Source organism: Odocoileus virginianus, chromosome 19, assembly GCF_023699985.2.
Source record: "Odocoileus virginianus isolate 20LAN1187 ecotype Illinois chromosome 19, Ovbor_1.2, whole genome shotgun sequence".
Taxonomy (NCBI): Eukaryota; Metazoa; Chordata; class Mammalia; order Artiodactyla; family Cervidae; genus Odocoileus; species Odocoileus virginianus.
In genome coordinates this window covers 24602803-24622699 of record NC_069692.1, presented here as the reverse complement: position 1 = coordinate 24622699, position 19897 = coordinate 24602803, and the positions used below count along the sequence as shown (strand labels likewise).

The window sequence follows — 19897 nt, the reverse complement described above, 5'->3', positions numbered from 1 at the left end:
CCTATGAAAGTTTTAAAAACAACCCAAAAAGAGTAACTACATTGTTTAGAACTACTTGCATATCAGCTCTTAGGTAACTGTTTGGGATTCCAGACCAGTGAACTCTGAAGAGCTTTTTCTGATTAGCACCATGACTAATTATACACAAATAAAGTTTACACGCAGAACAGAAATTCCCTAATTTCATAAACAAATGTAAAAACAAAATAAAGAGCATATCTTTCTGAGTTTCTTCAATAGTTAGTGTGGGGAAGCCTTCTTCAGTTTTTAGAAAAGACTTGTGAACTCTAGTAAAACAGAAACTTCCCGGATGCTCTTGAGAGTTCTGTACATAGGCCCTTCCTAGTGGAGTGTGTGGAGAAGGAAATGGCAACCCACTCTAGTATTCTTGCCTGGAGAATCCCAGGGATGGGGGAGCCTGGTGGGCTGCAGTCAATGGGGTCGCACAGAGTCGGACACGACTGAAGCAACTTAGCAGCAGCAGCAGCAGTGGAGTGTAATCTGGAATAAATACCTTTATGTTTAGAGGGGACTTGCATCTTCCACTTGCCATTCTAACCCCTCCCCCACCACTTCTACATATGTGAAACTTAAATAGGCAAGCTATTGAAGAGAAGGTGTCATAAATGGGGCTGATGATGTAGAAGAGGGGTGGAGGCTACCTGCCTACCTTTGGTAATAGAATAAAATAGAGGGAGGAAAGTGGGCCTGTGGGAAAAGGTGTTGAAGATAAACGTATTTGATGAAGTGACACTGAATGCACTGTCTCATTGGAACTTGTAATTGTTAGATGTTGTATTATTCATGATATCACTCCCCTTTTGTGTGTAGAGAGCAGAGGAGGGGGGGACAGAGGTGCGATGAGTGCTTTCTCCCTCACCCTCCCTAACTTGGTCTGTGCTGCACTGGTGCTGCGGCTGCCCACCCAGGGCTGGTACCCGGAGGTGCAGGGCTGTCTCGCCTATTGATGGGGGCGGGGGGGCTTTCCAAAGCATGGAAATGGTTGGGAGCTCACCTCTCTTCCTTTGTGGGCCCTGTCCCCTGACTATAAACCTTATTTACAGCTTCTTGACAGTTACTTTGAAGCCTACCAGCATGCATTGGACCCAGAGGAGAGGTTTGCCTTAGCACAAGTGATCACAGACATCATGCACAGGTGCCCAAGGTTTGACTTCAGTCATCCTTACTTCATTAAGGCCTACCGAGAGGAATGCACCTGCCTGAGGCTTCACCTGCAGCTGGTGAGGGGCATCCTCAACCAGCACGTGAGTATATTTGGGTTTTTTAAGATTCCATGTGAGAAGGGGATGGAAAACACAGGTCAAAACTGAAAACTGTATTTTCCTTTCAGTACCGATTCAGAATCTGGGTTTTCTAGGACAGCATGTACACAATGTTTCTTTGTAAGCTTATTTGCATTGTTGAATTTCAAGCATAACTACAGTCTTAAAGGGAGGTTTCCAATCCTAATTACATTTAATGATCCACAAAGAATTGGCAACCTATTTTCATCCAATCACAGTTCATCTATAGTGAAAGGACTAAGCCTACCCCTTTGTAAGACATTAAATGTGTAAAGTTATATTTATTTTTTAAAAGGTTGCAACTATTTCTATAACACTATAGGAAATGGTCACAGTCTATGACTTCCAGGGAAAAGCTAATACAGTTCCTTAGGCCTGCTTAGAATTTTTTGCTTGTAGTCAATTATTTTACAGAAAGAAGTTTTCTTGTGCTTCTTAAGATTGCCTAAAGCTGGTTGCCTTTGCTTTTCCTGGCTGATCCTTGCCTGAGACTAAAAAACAACCATGCCTCTGTGTGAGGGAATCCCTAAAACTCATGTCTGGGCGAAAATTAGTCAAATAATGAAGATACGCAAAGGGCTGATGATCTGTTCTTCTCACGCCAAGGCTCATAACTCACATCCATGGGAAAGTCTAACTTTTCTAATTTTAACTTTTATGTGACATTTCTAGATAGAGTGTCAGCGTGAGTATGTCCAGAGGCTTTGGCAAAAAGGCCATCCAGATGCTAGCAATACATTTGGACTTCCCCTTAACATCATTTGCAAACAACTCATTTCCATCAACAATAGCTGGTAAGTTGGTGTTGTCTTTAGACATTTTACATTTAATTTCTGGATAATTAAAGGGTATGTTGTTAAGTCTACTGCTATTCTACAAAGCACCTCTCAAGTATTTGGTGATGAGAGAAGTAAATATAACAATCATAGAAGAGGGATTCCTTTGTGAACTTGATTCACTTTGCAAATAAGGAATAGGAGGCCAGAATTTACACTTATGCCCCTGGGTGCAGAATCTTCATTCCCATGAGAAGTCCTGAAAAACGCAGTTGCTCTTAAAATGCTGTCAAAGGATTTATTAGAGGTGCCATGCAGGTCAACATATATGAAACATAGATGTGCTTAAAATTTTTAAAAAGGAATTTCTTTTTTCTAGCAAATGTCAGCAGAAAGGTTTCAGCAGACTCATCTTGTGACCCCCACCCCACCGCTTTAAGTAGTAGATTGCATTTCCTGAGATCACCTGGAGAGAGTACATAAGGTCACCTCCTTGATATGCAGTGTGATTCACCCTTACAGTGCCTTCCCAGGCTTTGAGGGTACAGAGGAACCAAGAAGCTGGTGACAGGCTCCAAGCTGGTTTGGAGCTTGTGTTCCATGTAGGTATAGAAAGGCCCTTGACTTGACTGATACTATACCCTTTATTTCCAAAGGGATAACCCACAGACAAGTGTTTTATTGTTTCTGACCCCATTCATTTATACAATATAACGTTTTTATGGCAAGCATGAATGATTCCAATACTTGTATACAGAACTCAAAAACCATCTTCATTATCATTTTGGGAAGAAAAAGGGATCAAGAATCAGGTGAAAAATAGAAATAGTCATGGAAGGTATTTGTTTAATATTTAGACACTTTGAAGTTATCTTGTTCTCAAATATTTGGCTAATGAAATGTTGACAGGTTTTACATACACAATTTTAGGTTTTTTTTTTCTATTTCGTTGAGATACAATTGACATACAGCACTGTATAAATTTGAGCTTGCCAGATGGCACTTGTGGTAAAGAACCTGCTTGCCAATGCAGGAGACATAAGAGAGGCATGTTCAGTCCCTGAGTTGGGAAGATCCCCTGGAGGAAGGCATGGCAATTCACTCCAGTATTCTTGCCTGGAGAATCCCAAGGTGGGCTACTGTCCATAGGGTCGCTAAGAGTCTGACACAACTGAAGCAGCTTAGCATGCACGCATATATAAATTTAAGGTGTACAGCATAATGATGTGATGTACAATGAATCTTATTCTTACTGGATTTTAGAGTAAACTATGTCTTTAAAAAAGTTCATATTAAAGCAAAAAGCATGTTGTGTAATCTGTTGGGCTCCCTGGACAGCCTCTAAGGCCCTGTTGAGCTTCCAGTTTTTTATAATGCCCTGGATTGTAAGACTGTTTTATTGGTCTTGAAAAATATAAGATCTGGAAACAGATTAAGTTCTTCATCATGTAAAATTGTCATTAATTGTTTCTTTTCATTAAGCTCAGCTTTGAAAAACATTTATCTGCTGGAGTTCCACCCTTCCTTGGGCCTGGCTTCCTGTATCCCCAGGGCCCTCGAGCACCTCCTCAGGGAGGCCCGCCACACTTGCAGGCCCACATCAGCCATTGCCTTCACCTTGCTGGAGAGACGTGTGCTGCAGCTGGCCCTGGATGCGTGGCTCACCCCAGCCAAGCCCGAGTCCTGGTACAGTGCACAGCTCCAGAAAGATGTAGGTTCTCTGAAGGGGTTAGGTGGGTCCTTGGCAAAGAGATTGTTTCCTCCCAGATGTTACTACTTAGCTTTGTTTTTGTTTGGCTCTATTTCCCTCCTGTTTGGCCAGAGATAGTCCTAGGGCTTGCCAACATTTTTATGGGTTTTTTTGTTCATTTTGGTCAACGTTTCCAGTTTATCGGGGTGCTGCTACAGTTATCATTTAAAGGGAAATGTACACAGCTAGGGGGAAAGTATTTTCTGGTTGGTTATAGTTTAACAATATATATTTTTTAATTAATTTTTCTTCTTTCTAAGACTCTTGTTAAAATGTACTGTTTTGTCCTGAGCTAAAATCTGGTAGAGGAGAGAGAGCAGGAGTCAGTGATCAGGACTAAGCTCAGCCCTGCCATGAACTTGGGCTTCCCTGATGGCTCAGTTGGTAAAGAATCCACCTGCAATGCAGGAGACCTGGGTTTCTAATCTGACCTTACTCTGTGTGGGTACTTGCTATAAGATAAAGGAAATTTCAAGGCTTCAGCTGCCAAAAATATCTGTTCCCCAGGCCTATCTCAGTCACCTATCATCTCCAGTTCAAACAAAAGTTTATTTTCTTTTAAATTAAAGTTGATCAAAAAATAGAATTCAGAGTTTTAGCCAAACAGGAAAACAGAAAATTACCTTAAATATAACCACTCAAATGCATTTGTAATCATTTTTTTCTGAATTCAAGTATTCTTTATATACCTATTTTACATAGTTCTTTTTAATCATATCCTTCATATACCATCTCCTGTTTTTCTCAGTTGCATCATATTATAAATTCTTCCATGTTGCTAATAGTCTTCACACTTAACCTTTATGACCACAAAATTCCTTTAAGTGGTGAATGATAATTTATCCAACTATTTCCCTATCAATGGGCATTCAAGTTATTTACAATGTTTTATTATTATTAAAAATTCCATAAGATACATCTCTATGCTCACAGATTTTACCATATTTTGAATCAATTCCTTTGGATAGCTTCTTGGAATTGGATTTACTGAAACAAAATTTAAGTCTTTGGATACATGTTGGCAGATCACTTTCCAGAAAAGTCGTGCCAAACTGTAATACCACTGATAGTGTCTAAGGGTACCAGTTCTGCAATACTCTGTGTAAGCATATAATGTCTGTGCTAATATATGCATATGATATATAAAGGTGGCATTACACTGTTAATTTTCTTTCCTTGCTATCTGTTGAGATTAAATATTCTTCCAAATGTCATGTTACTAGCTGTATTTTTTTATGAATGTTCTGTTCCTCTCCTTAGTTTATAGTTCTCTTGGAATCCTAATATCATTCCTATCCACTTACATGAGCTCTTCTTAAAAAAACTTTAACTGTTTGTCCATAATATTTTCTGCAACTATTTTCCCCAATTTGTCTTTTAAATTTTTAACAGAAACTTATTTTCATATAGTTAAATCTGTTTATCATTTCCTTTGTGATTTCTTCTATCCTAAATTCAGAAAGCCAAAGTTCCTCCAGATGTTTCATATTTGTCTTCCTTTATTCTAACTTCTAACTTCTTAAGGTTTTTATTTTATTTCAAAAATATTTAACTCCTTTTAGTATTCCACCTGGACTGTGTGTGCATGTGTATATGTGTGTATAAGTGAATATGTGGTGTAAGATATGGCTCAAAACAGAGTTTTTCCCCACATTATCACCCATGTAGCCACTACCATTTTTTGAGGATTATTTTCACACTGTATTATGGTACCAGGGTTTTCCTGGTGGCTCAATAGCGAAGAATCTGCCTGCCAATGCAGGAGACCCAGGTTTGATCCCTGGATCGGGAAGATCCCCTGAGAAGGAAATGGCAACCCATTTCAGTATTCTTGTCTGGGAAATCCCATGGAGAGGGGAGCCTGGTGCACTACAGTCTATGGGGTTGCAAAGAGTTGGACACGATTTAATGACTAAAACAGTGGCAACTATGATACCAGATTTTTAAAATGTATTTTTAGTTCTCTTAAAAAATGTAGTGAATATCTGGGCTACCTATTTAATCTCTCATTGATGCCACACAGTTTTATTTTTTATTGATTGATGGATTATCACACTGCATGGCTTTCAGAATCTTAGTTCCCCAACCAGGGATTCTACCCAGGTCCTCAGTAGTGAAAGCACCGAGTCCTACCCACTGGACCGCCAGAGAATTTGCCATACAGTTTAAATTATTTTCTTTTTAAATATGTTCAAATTGGGACTTAGAAATGATAAATACTCAGATTAATCTTTTGTACTGGGACAGAAAATGGGGCAGGTCTTGCACTCAGAAGACAATCAGGAAATTAATAAATCTCTTCATCACTTTGGAAGACTTCAGGTGTCTAGAAATTGCATCCTTGAGTAGGCAAGGCCTTTGGTAGATAAGTCTATCTACTCTTGGGAAGCCAAACCAGGAAAGACAGACTAGAGGTGGTCCCCGGACTTGGTGCTTGCTGGAAGTGGTATATAAAAAGCTAGCAAAAATGTCAGAGCAGAGGCGGTGACCAAGGCAGGAGGATGTTAAAGAACGATGTAGTAACTTCACAAATCACCCAGGGCTTGGGTGAGTTGAGCAGAGGAGCATTGAAGACGCAGCTTGGTATACTCTAAAACTACAGCGTGGAACTAGGGAAACTAAATTTATTCTTGATACTGTTGTCTGACCTTAGAAAATTTCAGTGTTGCTTCAGATCCCTAACTGATAAAATGGACATAATAGTATCTGTGATTCCCAAGTCATGGGGATCTTGTGAAAATAAAAATGAGTTAATATACATGAAAATACTTGAAAATTTTGAAACTTCAATTAGAGTTTATAAGAAATTATCATTATTATCATTGGTCACTAAAATACTTGAAATGTATCAGAGGCTTCTATTTAGGTCATCTGTGTCATTTCTCTCTTTATTTTGGCTTAAAACATTCATAATAATGATATTAGCAAATGCTATGTACCAAGCGCTTTTGTATATATTTAACTCAACCCTCTCAACCAACCCTATGATACAGTTATGATTTATTAGTTCCTGTTAGGTGCTGTTATTATCCTTACTGCCACTTTATAGATGATGAAACTGAGAGACAGTTAAATTGAGTGAATTGCCCTAAATCTCGTAGCTTGTAAGTGCCAGAGCTAGGACTCAAGCCTAGGAACTCTGGATCCAGAGTCTGTGCTGCTGACATATTTTTCTTAATATGTTCAGATTTCTTTCTTTATTTTGTATTTTTTAAAGTATTCTGTTTTCTTTCAGCTATTTTCAACTAAAGTGATGGGTGATCCCTTTCTTGTGGGGGAGACAGGCCTGCTTGCACTCAAATCTGCAGCAGACCAAGGACAGAACCAAGGCCAAGATTCCCAAATGCTGCTCCTGGAGATGTTTTCCAAACTTTTGGAACTCTTGACCCTCCGGCATAGGCTGATAGAGATGAGTCTGGAGAGTGTACACTTGGCACGGTCAGTAGGGGGACTCACGATCCACATGGAGGGTGATAGACTATGAATCTTCCTACTGCAAGCCTTGCCCCATCTGTGCCCCCAGAGTAACCAGAGTGAGCTTTGTAAATGACTGAAATGATGACCTCCTTTCCACCTTCCCTCCCTCCCTGTTTCTCTTCTCAGGTCTCCCAACAGGCTTCTCTGACTACTCAGCTAGTCTGGGTTCTCCTCTAAGCACCTGGGCTTTTTCTCCATTCAGCCATTGCCTTTTAATTAGGTGCTTGATGTTGGTTTATTAGTTTTCCTGCTCATGTAAGCTCCCTAAATGTAAGAGCTTTGTCCGTGTTGTTTTCCATAGTATCCTGTTGGGTATGAAGACTAACCCTCATCAAGCACCCAATGATACTGAGTGCTCAAATATAATGAAGTTGAATAGCAGAGCAGAACCAGTGGAGGGCCTTCAGAAAGGAAAGAATGAGTCAGTGATAGCATCCAGGTCTGGTGGAAGTACGAAATGTTCAGCAGGTAAGGGGAGAGAATGCTTGCTGAGTTCTGTTTTTGCTTTGAGCGTGAGAGGATGGTAAGACATTTAAGTGAACATGTTCCCTAAACAGGAAAAATATGGAACTTGAGGATTTGTTGCAAACATATATGAGTTCTGTTGTTTTCTGCTCCATGAGAGTCCCTGAAGACACAGAGAGCCCAATTATCCACCATAAACCATGATCCAGGGCCTACTGTGTCCAGGGTCTGTACTGGGAACTTTCCATGTATTAGTTCATTTAATTCTCAGAATATTCTTATGTTATAATAGATTAATGATGTCCTTATGATATGATATTATGATATAGCTTGTAAACATTTTACCACCAAGAAAGTAGAGGCTCAGAAAAGTAATTTTCCTAAGATCACATAACCAGAAAGTAGTAGAAGCAGAAATCAAACTATGGGCCAAGATAATATTAACCACTATGATACTACCTCCTCATAATTTTTGATCCTTGTTCTCAGGGAGTTCACAATGTAAAAGTTACCCCTAATAAAGTTTAATATGATATTCTAGTCATATGAACAAAATACTATGGGAGCACAGGAAGTGGAGTATTTCATTCTTTGTAAGTGAATCAGAGAAAGCTCCACAGAAGGCCTAGGGATGATTGTGTACCTCCAAAATTCAAATGTCCAAGCCCTAAGCCCTAGTACCTCAGAATGTGACCTTATTTGGAGATAGAGTCTTGGCAGAGAAAATGAAGTTTTTAGAGTGGGCTCATATGTAGTATATCTGGTGTCCTTCTAAGAAGAGCTGGTTTGGCCACAGATATATCCAGAAGGAAAACTGTGTGAAGACATAAGGATGAGATGCACATCTATAAGACGAGGAGAGAACCTAGAACAGATCCTTCACTCAAAACCCTCAGAAGGAACAAGCCCTGCAACTCTTTGATCTTGGACTTCTGTCCTCCAGAACTGAGACAGATTTCTGTTGTTTAAGCACCACCACCCCCAGTTCATGGTACTGTTTCACAGCAGCCTGACAAACTAATGTAGGTGCCATTTGAACTCAGCCTTAATGTACCAACTTCTCAAGATGAAGAAATGTGTTAAAATGGGGATAAGAGAAGAAAGGAAGGAATTCTAAACACAGAAGGCTGAAATGCCACAGCGACACCTGAATGGAGCCTGGCTGCAAGTCATGGGGGAGTAGAGCTCAGAGTTGAAGGAGGACAGAGATGGGGTCACAGGTTCTTACACAAAGGGGAGATGGTAATGGCCCAGAGTTGAATGACAGACTTCCCAAGGAGGACATGGGGAAGGTGAGAAGAGGACTGGGTTTGCAACCTCAGGAGACACCAGGAATTTGAAAATAAAGAGGAGAAGCCACAAAGCAGTGGCAGCACCAGTGGCGGGATGTGGGCAGTGATGCTTGGCCCGCCCTAGCCAGGGCCCTGGCATGGCATGGGTGCAGCTCTTTGAGGTCCATCAGAGCAATGAGCAACTGTGTCATCAACAGCCTGAGGGAGTGGCTGGTGGGGGCCACCTCCCAAGCCATCTGGGTGACCTGTATGGGGTCCTGCAGTGTCTCCAACAAGGCCAATGGCATGGCACAGGTGGCGGGGGAGGGCTGCTTCAAAAAAAAAAAGAAGCCAGTGAAGACAGTGGTTATGAGGCAGAAACATGGAGATCCTGGATTCAGGAGAACAAAATGGTTCAAGCAGCAGACAGGCCAGCCCCGAGGATCTCTGAGAAAAAATGGTCAGAGATCATTCTACTGAGAGCAATAATGGTGACCTCAGGAGCGCTCGGAAGACAGAAGCCAGCTTGCAGGAAATGAGAGTTGGGGAAGTGCCCAAGCATATCTCCTCCTACCTTAACTACTATCTTTAACCATCATAGCTGAGGGCAGACTCAAAACCTTTGTGAGTCATTCATTTCACACCGGACTTGGCTTACTTTTGTTTTGACTTTTGCTTTGTGCTTATTCAGATGGTTTGGTTTTCTTGCCACTTACTTTCCTTTTATGGAAAATAACAGCAAATGTTCTTGGCTTTTTTTTTTTTTTTTTTCTCTTTTAGTCTCTATAAGGATTTGGCGTGCGAGATGGGTTTTGAAGAGTTCCATTTGTATCTGAGGCCTGTTCACTTTGAATCTGCATCACACAAGGACAAGGTGGTCCATCCACCTCCTGTCTTCATAACCTCTCTGCTGGGGGGCAGTGACTGCGTAGACAGGTGAGCCTTGAGAGAGTCAACGTAAAAATAATGACGCAGTAGAATGGCAGTGAAAAATAATTTCTCTCACCACCACAAATGCAATTGCATTCTAAATTCTCTCCCTTATCCTCTATCTGCCATGATGTCAATATTTTCTTTTCCTTTCTTTTTTTTGATAGGATGGGAAAAATAAGATCTCAATCAAGAGGGATTATTGGATTAAAAACAGTGAATAACTGAAAAATGGAAGAATCAGATTAGAGAGCTCACATGGATGGAATCATAGGCTCAGCAGCTGCCCAGGGTGACCATGTTGCTTCCAGATAGAAAGGGATGTGGGGGTTGGTCTGATGGGGCAAGAATCATGGATCCCTGCCCAGGTCCCTGCTCTTACTTTCCCTGGGACCAGGAAAAAGTCATTCAAGGTTTTTTAGTGACCATTTCCTTAAAACTCTAATGCAATGTATATCTAACATGTATGACAATATTTCTGTCAGGCTGTTTTGTTTGTCAATAAAAGAAGCCAACTCAAACCAGTGAAACCTCTTTTTCATGCCCCATAGGTTTAGCCTATTGCCCAAAAGAAAACACTCTTACTAGTAACAGACCAGAATCTACTCAGTGGGGGAAGGGAATCTTTTCCCCCCATACAAAGTCAGTCTTGGACGTGTACCAGGGATAAACTCATCTCCCTCTTCTTTCCTTGTCTGTCTTCCCCCGAGGGTCTTAGCTCTGTCCTGGAGATTCCTGGTAGGAGTCCCACCCCAAGGAAGGCAGAGCTGACTTGAGGAAAGGAGGGAAGGTCACCTTTGCTTTGCTATTGTGTATCATGGCTCAAAGTATAGCAGTATGCTAAAGGAGAGAGCATAGGCTGGAATGAAGGGGTTAGGACCACAGAATGAATTTCTCAACCTGAGAAATTTGAAATTTGAGGTTGGAAAACTGTTTCTTGGAGAGGGCTGTTCTTTACATCAGAGGTAGTTTAATAACATCCCCAATCTCTACCTACCAGATGTCAGCAGTATGCCTTCCCTCGTTTGCGATGATCAAAAATGTCTCCAGCCATTGCCACTTGTCCCCTGAAAGCAAATTCCCCATGCTGTATCCTGTCGTATAACCTAAACCAAAAAGGTGATTTATTGTAAAGATACAAAGATATCTCACAGAAGCTGAAGGCAGGAAGTGTGATTGGGCCTCAAACGAGGCTAGGTCTCCAACCTGGAGCCAAGCTGTTCTCTGGATCATCAAGGGCCTCCTGCCAGAGCTGGTATTTTACACTGCTGTGAAAATAGGCCATATTTCTGTTCAGCCAGAATCAACCAATCAACACAAACTGTCTGAATATTCTGTGGCCTGGCCAAGTGGTGATTGGTCCTCCCAATGATGACCCAGAGATCCTTCAAGATCTGAAGCACTTTCTGAATTACCAGGGGAAGATTTTTACATCCAAGGAACTTGTATCTTGAATTTGCATTTGCTTTATGTATGTTAATTCCTTCAAGTTATCACTTTGGAGTGCCATTACAACAACATATACCAAACATGAGCATTATTGTTGCTGTTCAGTTGCTAAATCAAATCCAACTCCTTGTGACCTCATGGACTACAGCACACCAGGCTTCCCGGTCCTTCACTGTCTCTTAGAGCTTGTTTAAACTTATGTCCATTGAGTCAGTGATGCCATCCAACCATGAGCATAGTGACTTACATTTTGAGAAGCACATTCATGCTTATCTCCATTGAGATAGGTGATATTTCCATTTACAGATGAAGAAACCAAGATTCCTAGATATTAAATTACTTGACAGTCTTATAGTTATGGATAAAGAACCATGTCCCAAGGCAGAAACATGGCTGCAAAGACCATTTAGATGATTGTTGGAGCCATGGGAGAGAGAATGAGATAGCATTTAGGAAGTGAATAAACGGGGCCACGTCAGTGAGGGGCCTGTGCAAATGAGGTCAAGAAGGTAAGAGGAAATATGGAAGGAATAGTGATCAGAATAGTTTCAGAAAGTCTAAGATAGATGGCTACCACACCCAAACTGCAAGAAGATTGAGGCCAGTAAGGACTGAAAAGACCCTGGAGCCCTTCAGCTTTTGGGTAGAATTACTAAGTCTTGTGTAAACTCTGTCCTTGCTGTTACTACTGGTATTTCAGAGCTGATACGTGCCTCTGTCCCTTCAGAACAGGCATCTCCTGGCTAACTGTGTGGCACATCAAAACAACATCATGTTTCTTCTTGCAGATATTCTCCTGCTACTCTTGTCTTAGCTATCTCTGAAGTGGATGATAACCAAATTGGCAAATTCAGTTTTTATACAAAGGAAGCCATTCTTAAGGTAAATTATTTTTTTTCTCAAAAGGAAACTAAAGTAATATTAAGCAACTTGTTTGTGTATTCCTTAAAAAGTATAATGTTTAATTCATACTAGTTTGACCCCATAGACAAGAAAAGGTTCCACCTTCATTAATAATGATGATGGCTTGCCTTGTGTGACATGTAATACCTCTTGAGATAACCTCTGTTCGGTATTAAAAAGAAACCCATGTTGGGGCTTCCCTGGCAGTCCAGCGATATTTTCAAACCTGGTGTTATTATTTCCCTGCCACTCAGATGGACTTCTTTGCTTCTGTATGTATATGTGCAGGTTTGTATTTGTGTGTGTATGTTTTAAACATTAATCTAATGTTGGCAGTTTTACAAGAGCCTGCCTTTGAGTGTATGTTTGCTAGTTCATCAGAGCCTATGCATCCTTTATCTGACAACTGGGGAAACCTGATGGTGTCCAGATACAGAGCAATTAGGCCTAGAACCTGCCTCATAGGATGAAATACTTCTTAGGGAGAAAGCAGCTTTAGGCTTGTCGCTGAGGAGCAAGGGTCTCGGCAAATCCAACAGTTTGATCCATATATTTACGTGTTGAGTGAGTGGTGATCCCCACCCTCAACTCACTCTCTTTCTGTATGAGAGAAATTCCTAATTACTTTCACATTTTCTTCCTTTAGCTCTTGTGCCATTCAGGAGTGGAAAACATGCAAGTGACCCTGGCATGCCAGGCTACTCAGAAGAATGCTTTAATGGTGGCTGTTCAGCAGGCATCCTGCTATCACACTCCCCGTGGGAGCTGTCCCGCTGATGTCAAGGTCAGCTGTCAGAGAAGCCGGAGGCATGCTACTGTCAGGCTGCCCCATCCTCCCTCCATCCCCCTTCCCCTCCCCTCACTTTGACACTCCTCCCTCCTTTCTTTCTTCCCATCCTTCCATTTCCCTCCTTCTCTTTCTCCCTTTTTGACCATTTCCCCCATCTTTTTATTTTCTTTCCTTCCCTCTTCCCCTCCCTTTCTCCTTTCCTAATACATAGTAACACATGATTAGATTCTTACTGGGTCTCTTAATTGATAGAGATTTGCTAATAATTTTAATTTTTCTGTTGTATGTACTGCTGTGATATTGACTAGCTAGAATCAACCAGCAGAAAATAGCCTGTTCCTCCACTCCTACCCTTTGTAGATAAATGATTTCATTGTTTTCTGTTTTATCATTCCTGTATTTCTTTTTGCAAAAGTAAGCATACATTTGCCCTTCTTTTTGTCACAAAAGGTAACATAAAATATATTCTCTTGAACTTTTTAGTTGTTATTGAGATATAATTCACATAACATAAAATTCACCCCTTTAATATATAATTCTCAGTATCATACCATCATCACCACCATCTAATTCCAGAATTTCCTCATTCTCAAAAAGAAATCCTGTATCTACTAGCAGTCAATCCCCATCCCTCACTTTCCTCATCTCCTAGCAACCAGTAATCCACTTTCTGTCTCTATAGACTTCCCTATTCTAGACATTTCATATAAATTGAATCGTACAACATATGGCCTTTTATGTCAGAATTTTTTCACTTAGGCACAGTGTTTTCAAGTTTCATCCATGTTGTAGCATGTACCAGTACTTCATTTTCTTTTTGTTTTGTTTATTGGTTTTTTTTGATGAAGAGTATTCTAGTGTATGTTATATACCACATTTTATTTATCCATTTATCAATTGACAGACTTTGAGTTGTTTTTACTTTTTGACTATTATAAATAATACTGCCATGAACATTTAAGTATAAGTTTTTCTAAGGACATATGTATGTTTTGAGTTTGCTAACACTTATTATTGTCTTTTTAATTTTAGCCACCCTAGTAGGGTAAAATGATATCTCATTGTGGCTTTGATTTGTATTTTTCTAATTACTTATGACATTGAGCATACTTCCATGTGCTTGTTGGCTATTTGTATATATATATATTAAAGAAATGTCTATTCAAATTCTTTGCCCTTTTATAAAGTTGGATTTTTTTGTTACTGAATTGTAAGAGTTATTTGCATATTATGAATGCAAGTTCCTTATCAAGTATATGATTGGCAAATAGTTTCTTTTATTATGAGAATCATCTTACTTTCTTGATGGTATTCTTTGAAACAGAAGTTTTTAATTTTGATGTGTCCAATTTACCTATGTTTCTTTTTTCACTTGTTCTTTTGGTGTTACATTAATATTTAAGAAACCATTGTTTAATCCAAAGTCACAAAAATTTACTCCTGTTTTCTTCTAAAAGTTTTGACATTATAGCTCTTACTTTCAGGTCTATGATGCATTTATAGCTAATTTTTATATGTAGCATGAGATAGGGGGTCCAATTTCATTCTTTTGAGTGTAGTTATCCAGCTATCCCAAAACCATTTGTTGAAAAGACTCATCTTTCCCCACTGAATTGTCCTGGCACCCTTAACAGAAATCAATAGACCATAAATATAAGAGTGTATTTCTGGACTCTTAATTCTATTCCACTGGTCTATATGTTTGTTTTCATGCCAGTACCACTGTGTTTTGATCACTGTAGAGTTGTGGTAAGTTTTGAAATTAAGTACGAGTCTTCTAACTTTGTTCTTTTTCTAGATTGCTTTTGCTATTTCGGGTCCTTTGCATTTTCACATGAATTTTAGGATCAGCTTGTCAATTTCTGAAAAAATAAAGCCATTTGGGACTTTGACAGGGATTGCATTGAACCTGTAAATCACTTTGAATACTATTACCATCTTAACAATATTAAATCTCTGATCCATGAACATGGAAAGTCTTTTCATTTATGTCCTCTTTAATTTCTTTCAACAATATTTTATAGTTTTCAGTGTACAGGTTCTGTACTTCTCTTGTTAAATTAATTCCAAAATATTTTATTATTTTTATATTATTGTAAATAGAATTGTTAGTTTCATTTTCAGTGTTCATTATTAGTTTATAGAAATACAATTGATCTTTTATCTTGCAATCTTGCTAAGCTTGTAAATTCCTTAGTATCTTCTGTAAATAGAGATAAATTTAACATTCTTTCTTCATTCTGGATGCCTTTTATTACTTTTTCTTGTCCAGTTGCCCTAGCTAGACCCTGTAGTACAAGGTTGAATAGAAATGTGAGAATGGGTATTATTGTCTTATTCCTTATCTGAGGAGGAAAGCTTTCAATCTTTAACCATTACATATGATGTTAGCTATGAGTTTTTGTTAGATAATTTTTTTTACCAAGTTGAGGATGTTCCTTTCTATTCCTAGCTTTTTGATGATTTTGTCATGAAGGGGTTTTCGATTTTATCTGTATGTAATATTCTAAGGCATTTTTTTCCACTTAACAGTATATCCTAGAAATCACTCTGAATTAATTCAGAGATTTCCCCCCATTTCTAAAAACAACTGTATAGTTCTCTCTTATGTGTATATACTTGTGAATATAATTTAGGTGCAAAATTAAATATAACTTTAGGAAGTCAACTTTCCAGATGGTCTTAACCATTCTTTAAGCCTTATGAATTCTATATTGTTGTTGTTCAGTCGCTTAGTCATATCCAACTCTTTGTGACGCCATGGACTGCAGCACGCCAGGCTTCCCTGTCCTTCAGTATCTTCCAGAGTTTGCTCAAACTCTTGTCCATAGAGTCAGTGATGCCATCCAATCATTTCATCCGCTCACCTGCTTATCCTGCCCTCAATCTTTCCCAGCATCTATATTCTTGATATATGAATTCTATACAGCTTACCACATTTTACCTCTTAGCTCATTTCTCTAGTTTCGCTCTTTACATTAACAAAAAAGTATACGTTCATAAGTATGGCAAGGATATTCAATCTTCACTTCTACTGCCAAATACTAATTCCCATAGAAATCGAATACTGAAGTAGACAATAAGGATAGAGTAGGTTATATTGATTTTTAAAAATTCAACCCCTCAAATCTTAATTCAGTACCTACTTTAAGTTAGACTCATCAGATAACACTGAGATCTGATTCATTAAGTGAAAATGAAAGTGTTTGTCACTTACTCGTGTCCACCTCTTTGTGACCCCATGGACTATAGCCTGCCAGGCTTCTCTGTCCATGGAATTCTCCAGGCAAGAATACTAGAGAAATTATATCTGGTGTATTAAATGTGGACAGGCTCAAAGTGGTTCAGATACAAGGAATAATAGAAGTTCAACAAGCTATAGAAGAAATTTTTAAAAAAGAGGGCTCACATCTGGGGAACCAGAAAGGACAGCACAGAGTAGGGACATTGGGAAAAACTTGAAGGATGAGTGTTTTGACTGGCAGAGATGACCATGTGATCATTTTGAGAAGAGAGAAGACCTTCTGATGCTCAAGCATAGTATGAAAAGATAAATGAGTCTTAGGAAAAAATGGATGCCCAGCTTGGCCCCATTGCATGAAAATGGGGCCCCATTGCATGAAAACCACAGGTTTTCATGCATAGTTGACATATGGAATCTTTTTTTCAATTAATCTTATGAATAACACCAATATGTAAAACAGATATAAATGGGGTTTTTCCAGGTTGAGAGGCTTTTAAGTCACTTCCTGAGATTCCTCTAGGAAGTAAGTGGTGAAAGTCACCAAATAGGAAGATAGGACAGGGGTGGGAAGGCATTTAGAGTAATAGCCTGAAAAGACATAGCACAAGGAGGGGTAGAGAGGCACTAGGGTTATATATATGTGTGTGTATATATATATATATACATATGAATACATGAATATATATAGTAATACATGTGAGTTTTATATATGTGTGTGTGTATATACATATATATATATGAATACATGAATATATATAGTAATACATGTGAGTTTTATATATGTGTGTGTGTATATTTATGTGCTCTTCTACACCTGTGGGACAGGAAGAAGTCTAATGATATAGTAAGGAAGAATAAATGATGGAGACATTGAGAGGGAACAAGGGAAAGGAAGGGAAAGGAAGGGAAGGAAGAAGGAAGGAAGGAAAGAAACAGAGAGAAAATAAAATTGTTACTGTGTCCAAGCCAAAGATGGAGAGTGTTTCAAGAAGAAATGAGTCACCAAGGAAGATGAACAGGTGACAGAAAAACACATAAATAATATTCAACCACATTAATTATTCAAGAAATGCAATTAAAAGTCCAGTGAGAAACCCCTGCATACCCACTAGAATGGCTAAAATTTAAACTAACTGTTCTGAGTCTTGGCATGACATGGAAGATCTAAAACTCATACACTGCTGATGGGAATGCAAAATGGTTACCTTGCAAAACAGCTTGGGAGTTTCTTAGAAAGTTAAACATATACTTACCATATGATTCAGCCATTTCACTCCTAGGTATTTACTTAAGAGAAATGAAAGCACATGTCCATACAAAGACATATGTAAATGTTTATAGCAGCTTTATTTAAAACAGCTAAGAGCTAGAAAAAATCCGAATGTCCACCACCAGGTGAATAGATAAATAAATTGTGGTATATTTTACACTGGAATATTGCTCAGCAATACAAAGAAATGAGTTGTTGACATATACAACAATATGGATGAAGCCAAACCAAAAATATATATATGTATAATTGCATGATTCCATTTATATAAAATTCTAGGAAATGCATTCTAATCTATAGTTGGAGAAAGCAGGGCAGTGGTTGCTTGAGGAAGTGGGCTAGGTAGGAGGGATGGCTATGGTCTTTATTTTTATTGCAGTAATGGTTTCACAGTTGTATACTTATGTCCAAACTTATCTAAATTTACTTTATACTTTAATTTACTGTATACTTTGTGTATACTAAATGTCAATTATACCTAAATAAAGCTATTATATTTTAGGAGGAGGAGGAAGAAGTTGAATTTAATGTAGAGGGAAGAACAAGAAGAGCAGGAATTAAAATTAGGCTATTTTACATTCTCAGAAGTTCATTGCTGACTCTGAGAGAGCTATTCTAATGGGGTTGGAGTGAAAGCCAGACTACCAGAGTAGAGAAGTAAGAGAATGACAGAAACGTAGAAGCACAGAATATTTACAGCTTCTGTGTTAGTCTGCTAGGGAAGCCATACCAAAATAGTATTGACTGGTAGCTTAAACAATGGAAATTTATTTTTTCACAGTTCTGGAGGCTAGAAGTCCAAGATCAAGGAGCCAGCGTGTCTGTTTCTAGTAAGAGTTCTCTTCCTTGCAGATGGCCACATTCTCACTGTCCTCACAAGGCAGAAAGAAAGTCCTGGTGTCTCTTCTTCTTCTTATACCAGCTTTACCAGCCCTATCAGATTAGGGTCCTGCCCTTTGACATCATCTAACCCTAATTGCCTCCCAAAGGCCCCATTTCTAAATACCATCACATTGGGGGTTGGGGCTTCAACGTAAGAATCTATGAGGAGACACAAACATTTAGTCCATCATAACTCTTTAAGAAGTTGGGTCAGAATTAAAAAAGAAACTTGAGGGTTAGGAGAATTAAGAATAAAATAGATGTAATCATATTTGTAGGAAGGGACTGGAAAAGAAATTGAGGATAGAAACAAAAGATCATCATAGTTGGGATTTTCAATGCAGTTGAGGGAGTCAAGGAACTAAGGGTTCAATTTAGCAGTTTCTATTGTCCGGGCATGGTGGTAAGCTAAGTGATGGATGAGCCTGGACTCATGGAATGCTCTGAACAGCCCTAGGAGATGGAGGACATTACCCTTTCTTTCCAGGTGAAGAAACAGGCTGATAGGTTAAGGGACAGAGCCAAGATCACCTTCTGAGTGTCAGCACTGGACTCTGATTACAGAGCTTGTTTTCTTTCCTCTTAGCTCACTCATATGCTTTCTAAGGCCCCTTGTGTCTTCTGAACTAGTATACTCTACTATTTTCAGGAGACTGGGATAGCCCAAGAGTCTTCAGAAAAAATCAAGATGGAAACTTTAGACTTTTTAACTCAAGATTTTTTTTCTTTTGTCTCATTTTCCTTTCCGTCAGTAATTCAGCTGTGGAAAACTTTCTTTCTTTGAAAAAGAATGGGCTTTCCTTTGAAGGCTTAATGTTTTTCTTTTAGTTAGTATTTTAGAAAAATGTAAAAGAATCCTATCTATCTTTCCTTGTAGCTCCATAAATAATAGGAATATTGGAAGATACAGATTTCCCTTTTTTTTTCCCACTCTTCCTTCCCCTCTCCCCCACTCTCCCGCCACCTCTCCCTCCTTCATTATTACATTGTACAGGACAGCATATACAGCCCACCTCCGTCTGCTTAGGTTGTACCAGAATGGCACCCTGAGATGATTTTTCAGATCTTGTGCCCTGAAGTTCATCAGCTGTGTTTCTTGAGAGGCCCCTATACAAAGCACTCCAGCTAGCCACCTTGTAAGATGGAGAAATTTTTCCGAGAGCACTTTAGACAACTCTGTTCTGGAAATAGGCACACTTAGTGCCTCGCCCTTTCGTTGTACACAGTGGTGTCTCTTCCATGCACTCCCTTACTTTTTCTCTTCTCTTCTCTCCCTTACACTCTCTCTCACCCCTAGGGTACCCAGCCATTTACATGTATTTGGGATCAGTTATAGCTGTTAGATAATTTTACCGTCAGTACCGCAAGACTTAAAAATTCAACAAA

General features: G+C 39.1%; 1 protein-coding gene across 1 annotated transcript in view; it reads left to right on the top strand.

Annotated features, from left to right (window-relative positions):
* Positions 1–19897, top strand: part of CCDC162 (uncharacterized) — a 150019-nt gene that overhangs the window by 55877 nt on the left and 74245 nt on the right. The window contains exons 14-20 of the mRNA XM_020876610.2: positions 1065–1265; positions 1977–2098; positions 3563–3791; positions 7066–7268; positions 9824–9979; positions 12211–12304; positions 12972–13109. Coding sequence (XP_020732269.2) covers positions 1065–1265; positions 1977–2098; positions 3563–3791; positions 7066–7268; positions 9824–9979; positions 12211–12304; positions 12972–13109 — 1143 coding nt within the window. The remainder of the gene's footprint in view (positions 1–1064; positions 1266–1976; positions 2099–3562; positions 3792–7065; positions 7269–9823; positions 9980–12210; positions 12305–12971; positions 13110–19897) is intronic.